Here is a 15,459-nt window from a genome sequence, read left to right on the forward strand (position 1 = left end):
GAGGTAGGGACTTAAAATAAAAACCCATAGGTAAAAATGTTAAACTAAATTAAATTATTTTAAATAGTTAAAAACATAAAGAAATATATTTCATGTTAAAAAAAATTCTAAAAATAAAACATAGGTTTTAGTTTATTTGAAGATTTTTAATAACCTTTTTTAATTAAAAAATATTGTAACATTAATTTTTATTGAAATATAATTCAATTATTTTTTAATTAAGTAGATTAGAATTACAAAAAAGAATCCTAAACCTTACAATAGGGTGGAGTATATACTTTACAATAGGGAGTTTATTAGACTTTATTAAAAATTAAAATATAAATGCATTCTAAACGTATAACACATTTAAAAAAGTGTTATAGTATTCTCACTTAATTGCAGATTAAGTAAATAACTAAATCTAATATATTTAATTATTTAACATTTATTTATTTAAGTATTATTCTTAAAAAACATTTCACTGTGAGTAGAATGTATACATTTATTTACTATGCATACAAACTTATTAACAGAACATATATTAAAAAAATTAAACATTTTAAAAATACTTAATAATTACAACTTATATAATTAAAATATTATATAATCAAAATGTTACATTTAAGATTACGTACAATAATTAAGCGTTTAGGGTAATGGGCGCAAACCTTCCACTGACTATTGTCCAAATCAGTTAACACAGTATATAACAGACAACCGTTGTGTAGTAGGCACCCTTTGGGACAGGGTACAGAGTAATGAATGCATTACCAGGCGCTGTGTGCAGACAAACGAACAATCCTTGTAGTTAGCAGATATCAGAGGTGCATCGTGTTGCTATGATTCAATGTTATAATTTCAAATGTAGGAGTCAATGTGATATTTTACTTGTCATATCAATGTCGTGTTGCAAATAGCCTAATCCTATGTTCATCAGGTTAGCGAATCCATACTAAAAATACCCGGACTGATTATTATACATTGACGTTTAATTCAGATATGTTTCACTAGTAAGTTGGCCTAGGCGAAATAATTATATTGAAATGCAAATATACTGTAATTGTATTACCTAAATTATATTGGAATATTACAAATTTGAAAATCAATAAAACACATTTAAACAAAAAAAGATTACATAAAATACTTTTACATTAAACAAAACATATATATATACATACATAATACACACACACACCCACACACACACATATACTTGAAAATCATATTTAATATAATTTATTTAACATTAATTTCTGTTGGGTTTCATTATTTTCTATGGGAGGGTATTGCAGCACCTTGACGTACTCCAGGTCTGAGCTGGAGTAAATTTACTACTGGTTTAGGACCTTTATAGCTGTATTAGATGTAAAAGTGCAGTTTGTGTGAATAGCAACAGGCTCACTCTTTTGTAGGTGGGTGCTGGTCCCTCCATAAATCACAACTTAACACTCCTTTAACGCCTCCTTGCTCCTCCCTGAACCCCACCTATTTTCAAGTACGTACAACATATTGTTCTACCAATCCCCCAGGCCTCTCCCACATTGAGTACTAAGTAGTAAACTTACATGTGTAAGGATCTCCACATAAAATAGATAGGAAAGGTGGGATAGCATTTTGTAGTACTATTTGCAGTACTACTTTAAAACTACTAAAATACTACAAAGTGCAGTTGGAGAATAGGGCCCGTAGTAGTTAATGAGTTTGTAGATAATGAGTTACGCATGGGTTTGGCATGGCCACAGGTGATGCCCTTAACAGACATTAAAGCCTAAAATATTTTTCTGACATAATACATTCCCTTTGAAAGGCCAAAAACAAGTGTAGTCCTTCATGATTACTCTAGGGAAAAGTGTTCATCCTGCTATGGCCTCCTTATGGTTAATTCCCCAGCAAACAACTTTCAGCATCAGAGACACAAACAAGAGGCATTCACAGTTAAAAAAGCCATGACATAAAACTATGATGTCACAAGAAATGTCCCATATGGTTAGAACCTCCTGGCAGCTACAGAATATGTTGCATCAACTTTTCTAGCGCCTATAGTACATGATACAATTCTTAGACCCTTCTTTAAATCATTGATGAAAGCTTATTTTACACCATCCATTTATGTTAATGGTGGAATCCAGGCCTAGCTTTATAAACCAGTACTATTGTTTTATATGGAAGGTCAGTACATGTAACTTAGTGAAGATCTCAAATAGAATCTGGGAAAATGCATCCAAATTCTCACACATTCTGATTCCTTAAAAACCTTTACCTGCCCTGAAACAACAAGGCCTAACTGCAACAGAAAAGGATCTAGTAAAACATGTAATGTGATGAGATGAATAATGTCATTGATTCAAACACCTGAGACATTTCATATTGTAATTTCACAACTCATCAAACTGATCAACTTCAATATTTGTAACTGGCTCCCAGTTCAAATAAACTACTAACCTTTGTACAATCCTTCACTTTTTAGCACCATTACATTACAATATATTTGCATTGCTATACAGTGTGGTAGCCAACTACAAGACTGGGCTAGGGTTCAGGATGGGTCAGGGAGAGAGGGCATATTAAACTCAGAGAGGATGTAATGCATAAACGGAAACGTCCTATGTTAAGCTTATGCTTTTCTCCCTGATGTATCTTTTAGACTATTGAATCTCTCGACAGCGGCAAGCCATTTATGCAGGCTTTCTACGTAGATCTCCAGGGAGTGATAAAGACTCTAAGATATTATGCTGGCTGGGCAGACAAGATTCATGGGATAACCATTCCAGCAGGTGAGTTTTAATCATTTACATTTATGGGGTTCTCACACATTCATTTCTCCACAAATCACTCTCACACCAACTTCCATAAGAACCTTTATATTTTAGACCACTAAAATAGCACCACTAAATCAGATGGCAATCTGCTTGAGTCAATTTAAAACCCTCCATTTCTTTACGCTTACCAGACAATGGAGACTTACTTGCACATAGTTGCCTGACAGCCAAGGATACAATATCTTAGAGAGACAAAGAACATCAAAGGTTGCAATACTATGAATTATATTTAATAAAACGATGGAGAGTCCTTAGTTCTTCTATAATATAAATGTTTCTTAGCACCAACCAGAGGACACCACCAACAGCCAACTCTGTTCCACACCACTCTGTTGTTGCCATGTCCCCACAAAGTTCTGGTAAAGCAACTAAAATTCTAACCGGTGCATCACCTTTAAAGGGGAAGTTACAACACATCTTCCCCTTCAACACATTGATAATAAGGAAATAGAATAAGTAATAAAGGAATAAAGAAAAGAAAAGGAAAAGATTGGAATACAATTTGCAACTAATAACAACAAGGAAATAAAAGGAAACAAAACTAATACACCACTCTAAAATGTAATCGTGAAGATATGAGGGTGATCTCCTCACTCTTTTATCATTACACAGTTGTTCAGTCTGACCCTCAACTCTATTCCGACACAACTGTCTCGACTGAGCCTCATCATTACCATCCTCCCTGTTGCATTTGGACATTCAAGACATACTCCAAACATCACCACCACTTAGCATCACAACATTCTTCATAACCTTGACAATCCGTTTGGGACCTAGAAATTTTGTTTTACCTTTCGGAGACCACACCGCTTTCTTCACATACACCAAGTCACCAACTTTCCATTCACACTTGCGCATACACATCTTGGCAGCATACCTTTGCTTATATCTCTCTTGGTATCTCTTCACTCTCAAATCAACTACACCGCTGTTCTTATCTTTCTCACTCAACCACATTGGGGTGAGTTTGGAACCGGCCACTCTGCCTTTGAGTTTTTTAAACGGTGAGCAACCAGTGACACTATTGGGTGTGTTCCTGTGCGCCCATAGTTTTTCACGGCAAAATGCTCTTCAAAGGTGTACCAGGCTCAACAGCAGATTGAGCACAAGCCCTTACAAGCCTATTCATGCTTTCGACTAAACTGTTGGCTTGTGGTGTATAGAGAGCTGTGCAGTGGTGAGTAATGGGAAGATCCTTAAAAAAACTCCACCATCTCCTGGAAGTTAAATTGTACCCCATAATCAGTAACCACAACATCTGGTATACCTTTGCAAGCAACACATCCTTGAGAAATTCAATGATGTTCTCGGTAACCCCAGAACTCATGCAACAGGCTGAAACCCATTTTGAAGTATAATCAACCAAGACAACAACAAATCTCTAATTTGTAGACAAAACATTGAAAGGCCCTACAATTTTCATGGCTAGCTTAGTCTAAGGTCACTCAGGTAACTCGGCAGGTGAAAGTGGTGCTGCTCTGACTCTCCTGGATGTATCATTACCAGCACAGAGGGTAAACTCCCTAACTATTCCTCTACCTGTCGATCCACTCCAGGCAACCAATATGATTCTCTCACTGTGGATTTAGTTAAACTGCGTCCAAGATGACCTTCATGTGCCGAATTGATAATTTCTCACGCACACTACAAGGGGAACTAATCTCTCCCCACGATAGAGCCCCCCCAGCTGCAATGCTCAATTCATCTCGTACATTCCAAAACCCTTTGGCACACTAAGGAACATCACTGAATTTAGGCCACCCACTGACCATAAGTCCATCACAATCTTCCTAGAGTTGTCACAGGCAATGCTGGCCTCCCATTCAACTTTGTTGAGTGCTGGTTCCTTAATCCCAGACACAGAACAATCTGTACTTACTGGAACCAGTCTGTCTAATGGCATTCTGGATAGATAATCAGCAGGGACATTCTTCAACCCAGGTAAGTATTCCACAATGAAATTGTATTCCCAAACGTTGTAAAGAATGAGGTACACCAATATCCTTGAAGAGAAGTTTATTCTCAGTAAAGAAACAGCACACCAGAGCAGGAGGACAACGTAGTACCACACAACGTGTCAACTCCCCAACGATTCTTCTCAACTGACACTCTAGAATGTCAACTGATTGCATCACAGTACAGGTAAGTGCGAGAGAAGGGTACGGGTGCCTGAAGGGAAAAGGTTGGAAGCTTCTGGAAGAAGACATCCAATACAATACATCTCCGTCCTGACAGGGAAGAGGGAAGAGGGGGAAAGGTGGAGGACAAAAAAAAACAAAAGGAGGACAGGTGGAAAAGGAGAGATGGTGGGATGGAGAAGAAAGAAGAAAAGAGAAAAAAAAGTAGAAGGAATATGCTTAACAACAAAATGCATAAAGCTTTACTAAGGTAACAATGAGACGGACAATATTGAGGAAAACATTTGTGACTGTAGAAGCACCCGCTAGTAGCATTTGAAATCCTTAAACCAACTAGGTTTAACTATCACACGCCCACACCTGCTCATACCGTTCTCCTAAGTAACATCATCATAAATGGATCTGTCATATATACCAGGTTGACTCGAAGGGGCAGGACCCTGTACCACCCCGGGATTGATAGCATTGTTGGAAGAACTCTCTTGTTGATCTACCTCTCGACCTTAGGCTGATGTGACATTACAATTCAGTGGCTGATCATCACCACAACCATTGTCTTTGTTGGAATCATCTTCATACATCCACTCCATACACTGTTTATCATGTACAACCTCATCTTGCACACGCTGATCTTGGTCTGGAGGAATGTGTAAATCAGTCTTGCATAACGCCTCATAATTCTTTCTCTTACACACAGAGAGTGCAGAAAAATGCCAGACCTTACCATAGCTAAGTAAAGCAGAATTGCAAAGTACTTTCTTCACCACAAGAGGCTGGGTAAATCGACTCTGACCTTTCTCAATGAACCCACTCCATTTGATTCTAACAAAATCACTGCCAACGAGGGTCACACTTGTTTTTCAAGTTGGGGCATTCTTTGCTAACACTCTGGGCAGGTAACAAATTCTCCTTCACTATTTCAGGAGACCCCAAGGCTCTCTTTGCTGTTTCTAGCCATCCAACATTGTCTTTTGACGTGGGAGTTCTTCCTCTCATCAATTCAGAAGGACTGGAAGCTGAGCTCTCATTGGGAGTTACTCTGTATGCCCATACAATTTTATACAATTTGTTTCTCCAGGCCAACCCCTTAAAGTTTCCAGAGACAACCTGTGGTCCGTTGTCTCTCAGCATGAACTTAGGTAAACCCTCTCTAGTGAAAACTTTGTCAAGGAATTTGATGATATTGCCTGAATCCTTCTTGTGGAGTATGTCAACTTCAGGCCACTTAGAGAAGTGATCCACTACCACAACGATGTACACCTGTTCACCCTGTTCTCATATAGATCCCATTATATCAATACCTATTCTCTCCCAGGGCATACTTGGGCTGGTTAACGGGTGTAACATGGGCCTCAAAGTCACCTGTGAGTTTTCACATTGCACACAATTCCTCACCTTCCTTTCGATCGCAATGTCACATCTGGGCCACCAATACCAAAGCTTGACCCTACACTTAGTTTTATTGATTCCTAAGTGTCCCTCATGGAACATCTCTAAGATTTCTCTTAAAACATCAGGGGGTACATCTTTACCTTGTCTTAACACTAGAACCTCATTCTATCGACAACTCATTTCTAAGTTCCCAAAATGTTCTTAGTTCTTATGTATGTCTTTCTTCCCAGGCCACCAGCCTAGTATCATTTAGCTCATTTCTTGCAACAAAAAGAAATGGGGTCCCCGGTATCCAACTTGTTCTTTTGGGTGAGCACAGCACCTATGCATCTCCCACTAGCAGGAGTAGTGACAATACTAGCTACATTAGGATCAAAAACTTTTTAACCCCTTCGCTGCCAGGCCTTTTCCCCCTCCTGTGCCAGGCCTTTTTTTGGCTATTTGGGGTAGTGCGCGCTTAGGCCCCTGTAACTTTTTGACCGCATTAGGTAGCCACGCCAAATTTGCGTCCTTTTCTTCCAACATCATGGGGATTCTAAAGGTACCCAGGGTTTGTGGATTCCCCTGGAGGGGTCTCAGAAAAGAGCCAAAATACAGCAAAATTTTGGGTTTTTTTGGAAAAATTGGAAAAACGGGCTGCAAATGAAAGCATCTGGGTTTTTCCCTGCAAATGTTATCAAAAAAAGGTTTGTGGGGTTGAAATCACCATTTTCCCAGCTTTTCGGGGATACTTGACTTTTGATAGAAATCCAACATTTTTTACACAGTTTTGGCATTTTTCTGGGACATAGCCTATTTTTGCAATTTTTTGTGCTTTTGACCTCCTTCCAGTTAGTGGCTGAAATGGGTACAAAAGCAATAGTGGATCCTGGAAAGCTATACATTTTTGAAAAGAAGACAACATTCTGAATTCAGCAAGGGGTCATTTGTGTAGATCCATCAAGGTTTTTTTATAGAAACAAACAGTTAAATGTAGTATAAATTGAAATTCAGTTGAAAAAAACAGCCTTTTGTGTCAACGTTTTCACCTGTAACTTCTTCTAATTATGACAGCTCTTTGAAAGCAATTTACCGTTGCATCCGCTGGACATTACTGGTTGTGGGGATATATAGGACTTGTAGGTTCACCAAGAACCCGACGAACCCAGAGCCAAAAACTGAGTAGTAACTTGCAATGGTTTTTTATTATGTATCGGGTATATAGTAATTATTCTGTAAAAAAGTGTACATGGAAAAAACGGTATGAAAGACACCTATGTATTTCTGATTTGGGAACAAAATATAGAGTTTAGAAACAGTAGATATTTGCACATTTCTGAAATTGGGAATACTCATACTAGCATGAGAATTATCAGTCATTTTTTAGAATGACTTCTTTTTTACACAATATCTTTCATTTGGAAAGCAGAAATGCATGTAAAGTCAATATATAATAGCAGTTCCTTTACAAATCTGAATTACCCTAAGTCTCCCGATAAAAATGGTACCTCACTTGTGTGGGTAGGCATAGTGCCCACGACAGGAAACGGCGCAAAACGCAACGTGGTCACACCACATTTTCACAATGCAAAATTACCCTTTTTTTGCAAAGTGCCTAGCTCTAGTTTTTGAACCCTAGCTCTGCGGGCACCTTGGGAAACCTAGCAAACCTATACATTTTTGAAAAGTAGACAACCAGGGGAATCCAGGATGGGGTGACTTGACTGCCTCCCACCTGGGTCTGTTACCCAGAATCCCTTGCAAACCTAAAAAATTGGCAAAAAAAACACATTTTCCACACATTTCTGTCGTGGAAAGTTCCAGAATCTGCGTGGATCCACAAATTTCCACCCACCCCGCGTTCCCCAAAGTCTTACGAGAAAAACGGTACCTCACTTGTGTGGATCGGCCTAGTGCCCGCGACAGGAAACGGTGCAAAACGCAACCTGGTCACAACTCAATTTCGCAGTGAAAAATGACCCTTTTTTGGAAAAATGACTAGCTGTAGTTTTTGAACCCTAGCTCTGCGGGCACCTGGGGAAACCTAGCAAACCTATACATTTTTGAAAACTAGACACCCAGGGGAATCCAGGATGGGGTGACTTGACTGCCTCCCACCAGGGTCTGTTACCCAGAATCCCTTGCAAACCTAAAAAATTGGCAAAAAAAACACATTTTCCACACATTTCTGTCGTGGAAAGTTCCGGAATCTGCGTGGATCCACAAATTTCCACCCACCCCGCGTTCCCCAAAGTCTTACGAGAAAAACGGTACCTCACTTGTGTGGATCGGCCTAGTGCCCGCGACAGGAAACGGCGCAAAACGCAACCTGGTCACAACTCAATTTCGCAGTGAAAAATGACCCTTTTTTGGAAAAATGACTAGCTGTAGTTTTTGAACCCTAGCTCTGCGGGCACCTGGGGAAACCTAGCAAACCTATACATTTTTGAAAACTAGACACCCAGGGGAATCCAGGATGGGGTGACTTGACTGCCTCCCACCAGGGTCTGTTACCCAGAATCCCTTGCAAACCTAAAAAATTGGCAAAAAAAACACATTTTCCACACATTTCGGTCGTGGAAAGTTCCGGAATCTGCGTGGATCCACAAATTTCCACCCACCCCGCGTTCCCCAAAGTCTTACGAGAAAAACGGTACCTCACTTGTGTGGATCGGCCTAGTGCCCGCGACAGGAAACGGCGCAAAACGCAACCTGGTCACACCTCAATTTCGCAGTGAAAAATGACCCTTTTTTGGAAAAATGACTAGCTGTAGTTTTTGAACCCTAGCTCTGCCGGCACCTGGGGAAACCTAGCAAACCTATACATTTTTGAAAACTAGACACCCAGGGGAATCCAGGATGGGGTGACTTGACTGCCTCCCACCAGGGTCTGTTACCCAGAATCCCTTGCAAACCTAAAAAATTGGCAAAAAAACCACATTTTCCCCACAATTCTGTCGTGGAAAGTTCCGGAATCTGCGTGGATCCACAAATTTCCACCCACCCCGCGTTCCCCAAAGTCTTACGAGAAAAACGGTACCTCACTTGTGTGGGTCGGCCTAGTGCCCGTGACAGGAAACGGCGCAAAACGCAACCTGGTCACACCTCAATTTCGCAGTGAAAAATGACCCTTTTTTGGACAAATGACTAGCTGTAGTTTTTGAACCCTAGCTCTGCGGGCACCTGGGGAAACCTAGCAAACCTATACATTTTTGAAAACTAGACACCCAGGGGAATCCAGGATGTGGTGACTTGACTGCCTCCCACCAGGGTCTGTTACCCAGAATCCCTTGCAAACCTAAAAAATTGGCAAAAAAAACACATTTTCCCCACATTTCTGTCGTGGAAAGTTCCGGAATCTGCGTGGATCCACAAATTTCCACCCACCCCGCGTTCCCCAAAGTCTTACGAGAAAAACGGTACCTCACTTGTGTGGGTCGGCCTAGTGCCCGCGACAGGAAACGGCGCAAAACGCAACCTGGTCACACCTCAATTTCGCAGTGAAAAATGACCCTTTTTTGGAAAAATGACTAGCTGTAGTTTTTGAACCCTAGCTCTGCGGCCACCTGGGGAAACCTAGCAAACCTATACATTTTTGAAAACTAGACACCCAGGGGAATCCAGGATGGGGTGACTTGACTGCCTCCCACCAGGGTCTGTTACCCAGAATCCCTTGCAAACCAAAAACATTGGCAAAAAAAACACATTTTCCCCACATTTCGGTCGTGGAAAGTTCCGGAATCTGTGTGGATCCACAAATTTCCACCCACCCCGCATTCCCCAAAGTCTTACGAGAAAAACGGTACCTCACTTGTGTGGCTCGGCCTAGTGCCCGCGACAGGAAACGGCGCAAAACGCAACCTGGTCACACCTCAATTTCGCAGTGAAAAATGACCCTTTTTTGGACAAATGACTAGCTGTAGTTTTTGAACCCTAGCTCTGCGGGCACCTGGGGAAACCTAGCAAACCTATACATTTTTGAAAACTAGACACCCAGGGGAATCTAGGATGGGGTGACTTGACTGCCTCCCACCAGGGTCTGTTACCCAGAATCCCTTGCAAACCTAAAAAATTGGCAAAAAAAACACATTTTCCCCACATTTCTGTCGTGGAAAGTTCCGGAATCTGCGTGGATCCACAAATTTCCACCCACCCCGCATTCCCCAAAGTCTTACGAGAAAAACGGTACCTCACTTGTGTGGCTCGGCCTAGTGCCCGCGACAGGAAACGGCGCAAAACGCAACCTGGTCACACCTCAATTTCGCAGTGAAAAATGACCCTTTTTTGGAAAAATGACTAGCTGTAGTTTTTGAACCCTAGCTCTGCGGGCACCTGGGGAAACCTAGCAAACCTATACATTTTTGAAAACTAGACACCCAGGGGAATCCAGGATGGGGTGACTTGACTGCCTCCCACCAGGGTCTGTTACCCAGAATCCCTTGCAAACCTAAAAAATGGGCAAAAAAAACACATTTTCCCCACATTTCGGTCGTGGAAAGTTCCGGAATCTGCGTGGATCCACAAATTTCCACCCACCCCGCGTTCCCCAGAGTCTTACGAGAAAAACGATACCTCACTTGTGTGGCTCGGCCTAGTGTCCGCGACAGGAAACGGCGCAAAACGCAACCTGGTCACACCTCAATTTCGCAGTGAAAAATGACCCTTTTTTGGAAAAATGACTAGCTGTAGTTTTTGAACCCTAGCTCTGCGGGCACCTGGGGAAATCTAGCAAACCTATACATTTTTGAAAACTAGACACCCAGGGGAATCCAGGATGGGGTGACTTGACTGCCTCCCACCAGGGTCTGTTACCCAGAATCCCTTGCAAACCTAAAAAATGGGCAAAAAAAACACATTTTCCCCACATTTCGGTCGTGGAAAGTTCCGGAATCTGCGTGGATCCACAAATTTCCACCCACCCCGCGTTCCCCAGAGTCTTACGAGAAAAACGGTACCTCACTTGTGTGGCTCGGCCTAGTGCCCGCGACAGGAAACGGCGCAAAACGCAACCTGGTCACACCTCAATTTCGCAGTGAAAAATGACCCTTTTTTGGAAAAATGACTAGCTGTAGTTTTTGAACCCTAGCTCTGCGGGCACCTGGGGAAATCTAGCAAACCTATACATTTTTGAAAACTAGACACCCAGGGGAATCCAGGATGGGGTGACTTGACTGCCTCCCACCAGGGTCTGTTACCCAGAATCCCTTGCAAACCTAAAAAATTGGCAAAAAAAACACATTTTCCCCACATTTCGGTCGTGGAAAGTTCCGGAATCTGCGTGGATCCACAAATTTCCACCCACCCCGCGTTCCCCAAAGTCTTACGAGAAAAACGGTACCTCACTTGTGTGGCTCGGCCTAGTGCCCGCGACAGGAAACGGCGCAAAACGCAACCTGGTCACACCTCAATTTCGCAGTGAAAAATGACCCTTTTTTGGAAAAATGACTAGCTGTAGTTTTTGAACCCTAGCTCTGCGGCCACCTGGGGAAACCTAGCAAACCTATACATTTTTGAAAACTAGACACCCAGGGGAATCCAGGATGGGGTGACTTGACTGCCTCCCACCAGGGTCTGTTACCCAGAATCCCTTGCAAACCTAAAAAATGGGCAAAAAAAACACATTTTCCCCACATTTCGGTCGTGGAAAGTTCCGGAATCTGCGTGGATCCACAAATTTCCACCCACCCCGCGTTCCCCAGAGTCTTACGAGAAAAACGATACCTCACTTGTGTGGCTCGGCCTAGTGTCCGCGACAGGAAACGGCGCAAAACGCAACCTGGTCACACCTCAATTTCGCAGTGAAAAATGACCCTTTTTTGGAAAAATGACTAGCTGTAGTTTTTGAACCCTAGCTCTGCGGGCACCTGGGGAAATCTAGCAAACCTATACATTTTTGAAAACTAGACACCCAGGGTAATCCAGGATGGGGTGACTTGACTGCCTCCCACCAGGGTCTGTTACCCAGAATCCCTTGCAAACCTAAAAAATTGGCAAAAAAACCACATTTTCCCCACAATTCTGTCGTGGAAAGTTCCGGAATCTGCGTGGATCCACAAATTTCCACCCACCCCGCGTTCCCCAAAGTCTTACGAGAAAAACGGTACCTCACTTGTGTGGGTCGGCCTAGTGCCCGTGACAGGAAACGGCGCAAAACGCAACCTGGTCACACCTCAATTTCGCAGTGAAAAATGACCCTTTTTTGGACAAATGACTAGCTGTAGTTTTTGAACCCTAGCTCTGCGGGCACCTGGGGAAACCTAGCAAACCTATACATTTTTGAAAACTAGACACCCAGGGGAATCCAGGATGTGGTGACTTGACTGCCTCCCACCAGGGTCTGTTACCCAGAATCCCTTGCAAACCTAAAAAATTGGCAAAAAAAACACATTTTCCCCACATTTCTGTCGTGGAAAGTTCCGGAATCTGCGTGGATCCACAAATTTCCACCCACCCCGCGTTCCCCAAAGTCTTACGAGAAAAACGGTACCTCACTTGTGTGGGTCGGCCTAGTGCCCGCGACAGGAAACGGCGCAAAACGCAACCTGGTCACACCTCAATTTCGCAGTGAAAAATGACCCTTTTTTGGAAAAATGACTAGCTGTAGTTTTTGAACCCTAGCTCTGCGGCCACCTGGGGAAACCTAGCAAACCTATACATTTTTGAAAACTAGACACCCAGGGGAATCCAGGATGGGGTGACTTGACTGCCTCCCACCAGGGTCTGTTACCCAGAATCCCTTGCAAACCAAAAAAATTGGCAAAAAAAACACATTTTCCCCACATTTCGGTCGTGGAAAGTTCCGGAATCTGTGTGGATCCACAAATTTCCACCCACCCCGCATTCCCCAAAGTCTTACGAGAAAAACGGTACCTCACTTGTGTGGCTCGGCCTAGTGCCCGCGACAGGAAACGGCGCAAAACGCAACCTGGTCACACCTCAATTTCGCAGTGAAAAATGACCCTTTTTTGGACAAATGACTAGCTGTAGTTTTTGAACCCTAGCTCTGCGGGCACCTGGGGAAACCTAGCAAACCTATACATTTTTGAAAACTAGACACCCAGGGGAATCTAGGATGGGGTGACTTGACTGCCTCCCACCAGGGTCTGTTACCCAGAATCCCTTGCAAACCTAAAAAATTGGCAAAAAAAACACATTTTCCCCACATTTCTGTCGTGGAAAGTTCCGGAATCTGCGTGGATCCACAAATTTCCACCCACCCCGCGTTCCCCAAAGTCTTACGAGAAAAACGGTACCTCACTTGTGTGGCTCGGCCTAGTGCCCGCGACAGGAAACGGCGCAAAACGCAACCTGGTCACACCTCAATTTCGCAGTGAAAAATGACCCTTTTTTGGAAAAATGACTAGCTGTAGTTTTTGAACCCTAGCTCTGCGGGCACCTGGGGAAACCTAGCAAACCTATACATTTTTGAAAACTAGACACCCAGGGGAATCCAGGATGGGGTGACTTGACTGCCTCCCACCAGGGTCTGTTACCCAGAATCCCTTGCAAACCTAAAAAATGGGCAAAAAAAACACATTTTCCCCACATTTCGGTCGTGGAAAGTTCCGGAATCTGCGTGGATCCACAAATTTCCACCCACCCCGCGTTCCCCAGAGTCTTACGAGAAAAACGATACCTCACTTGTGTGGCTCGGCCTAGTGTCCGCGACAGGAAACGGCGCAAAACGCAACCTGGTCACACCTCAATTTCGCAGTGAAAAATGACCCTTTTTTGGAAAAATGACTAGCTGTAGTTTTTGAACCCTAGCTCTGCGGGCACCTGGGGAAATCTAGCAAACCTATACATTTTTGAAAACTAGACACCCAGGGGAATCCAGGATGGGGTGACTTGACTGCCTCCCACCAGGGTCTGTTACCCAGAATCCCTTGCAAACCTAAAAAATGGGCAAAAAAAACACATTTTCCCCACATTTCGGTCGTGGAAAGTTCCGGAATCTGCGTGGATCCACAAATTTCCACCCACCCCGCGTTCCCCAGAGTCTTACGAGAAAAACGGTACCTCACTTGTGTGGCTCGGCCTAGTGCCCGCGACAGGAAACGGCGCAAAACGCAACCTGGTCACACCTCAATTTCGCAGTGAAAAATGACCCTTTTTTGGAAAAATGACTAGCTGTAGTTTTTGAACCCTAGCTCTGCGGGCACCTGGGGAAATCTAGCAAACCTATACATTTTTGAAAACTAGACACCCAGGGGAATCCAGGATGGGGTGACTTGACTGCCTCCCACCAGGGTCTGTTACCCAGAATCCCTTGCAAACCTAAAAAATTGGCAAAAAAAACACATGTTCCCCACATTTCGGTCGTGGAAAGTTCCGGAATCTGCGTGGATCCACAAATTTCCACCCACCCCGCGTTCCCCAAAGTCTTACGAGAAAAACGGTACCTCACTTGTGTGGCTCGGCCTAGTGCCCGCGACAGGAAACGGCGCAAAACGCAACCTGGTCACACCTCAATTTCGCAGTGAAAAATGACCCTTTTTTGGAAAAATGACTAGCTGTAGTTTTTGAACCCTAGCTCTGCGGCCACCTGGGGAAACCTAGCAAACCTATACATTTTTGAAAACTAGACACCCAGGGGAATCCAGGATGGGGTGACTTGACTGCCTCCCACCAGGGTCTGTTACCCAGAATCCCTTGCAAACCAAAAAAATTGGCAAAAAAAACACATTTTCCCCACATTTCGGTCGTGGAAAGTTCCGGAATCTGCGTGGATCCACAAACTTCCACCCACCCCGCGTTCCCCAAAGTCTTACGAGAAAAACGGTACCTCACTTGTGTGGATCGGCCTAGTGCCTGCGACAGGAAACGGCGCAAAACGCAACCTGGTCACACCTCAATTTCGTAGTGAAAAATGACCCTTTTTTGGAAAAATGACTAGCTGTAGTTTTTGAACCCTAGCTCTGCGGGCACCTGGGGAAACCTAGCAAACCTATACATTTTTGAAAACTAGACACCCAGGGTAATCCAGGATGGGGTGACTTGACTGCCTCCCACCAGGGTCTGTTACCCAGAATCCCTTGCAAACCTAAAAAATTGGCAAAAAAAACACATTTTCCACACATTTCTGTCGTGGAAAGTTCCGGAATCTGCGTGGTTCCACAAATTTCCACCCACCCCGCATTCCCCAAAGT

General features: G+C 43.3%; 1 protein-coding gene across 1 annotated transcript in view; it reads left to right on the top strand.

Moving 5' to 3' along the window:
• ALDH1A2 (aldehyde dehydrogenase 1 family member A2) overlaps positions 1-15,459 on the top strand; it is a 258,338-nt gene that overhangs the window by 117,903 nt on the left and 124,976 nt on the right. Inside the window, exon 4 of the mRNA XM_085643757.1 lies at positions 2,627-2,756. Within this exon, the coding sequence (XP_085499883.1) occupies positions 2,627-2,756 (130 nt within the window). The remainder of the gene's footprint in view (positions 1-2,626; positions 2,757-15,459) is intronic.

Source organism: Triturus cristatus, chromosome 3_1 (genome assembly GCF_964204655.1).
Source record: "Triturus cristatus chromosome 3_1, aTriCri1.1, whole genome shotgun sequence".
Classification (NCBI taxonomy): domain Eukaryota; kingdom Metazoa; phylum Chordata; class Amphibia; order Caudata; family Salamandridae; genus Triturus; species Triturus cristatus.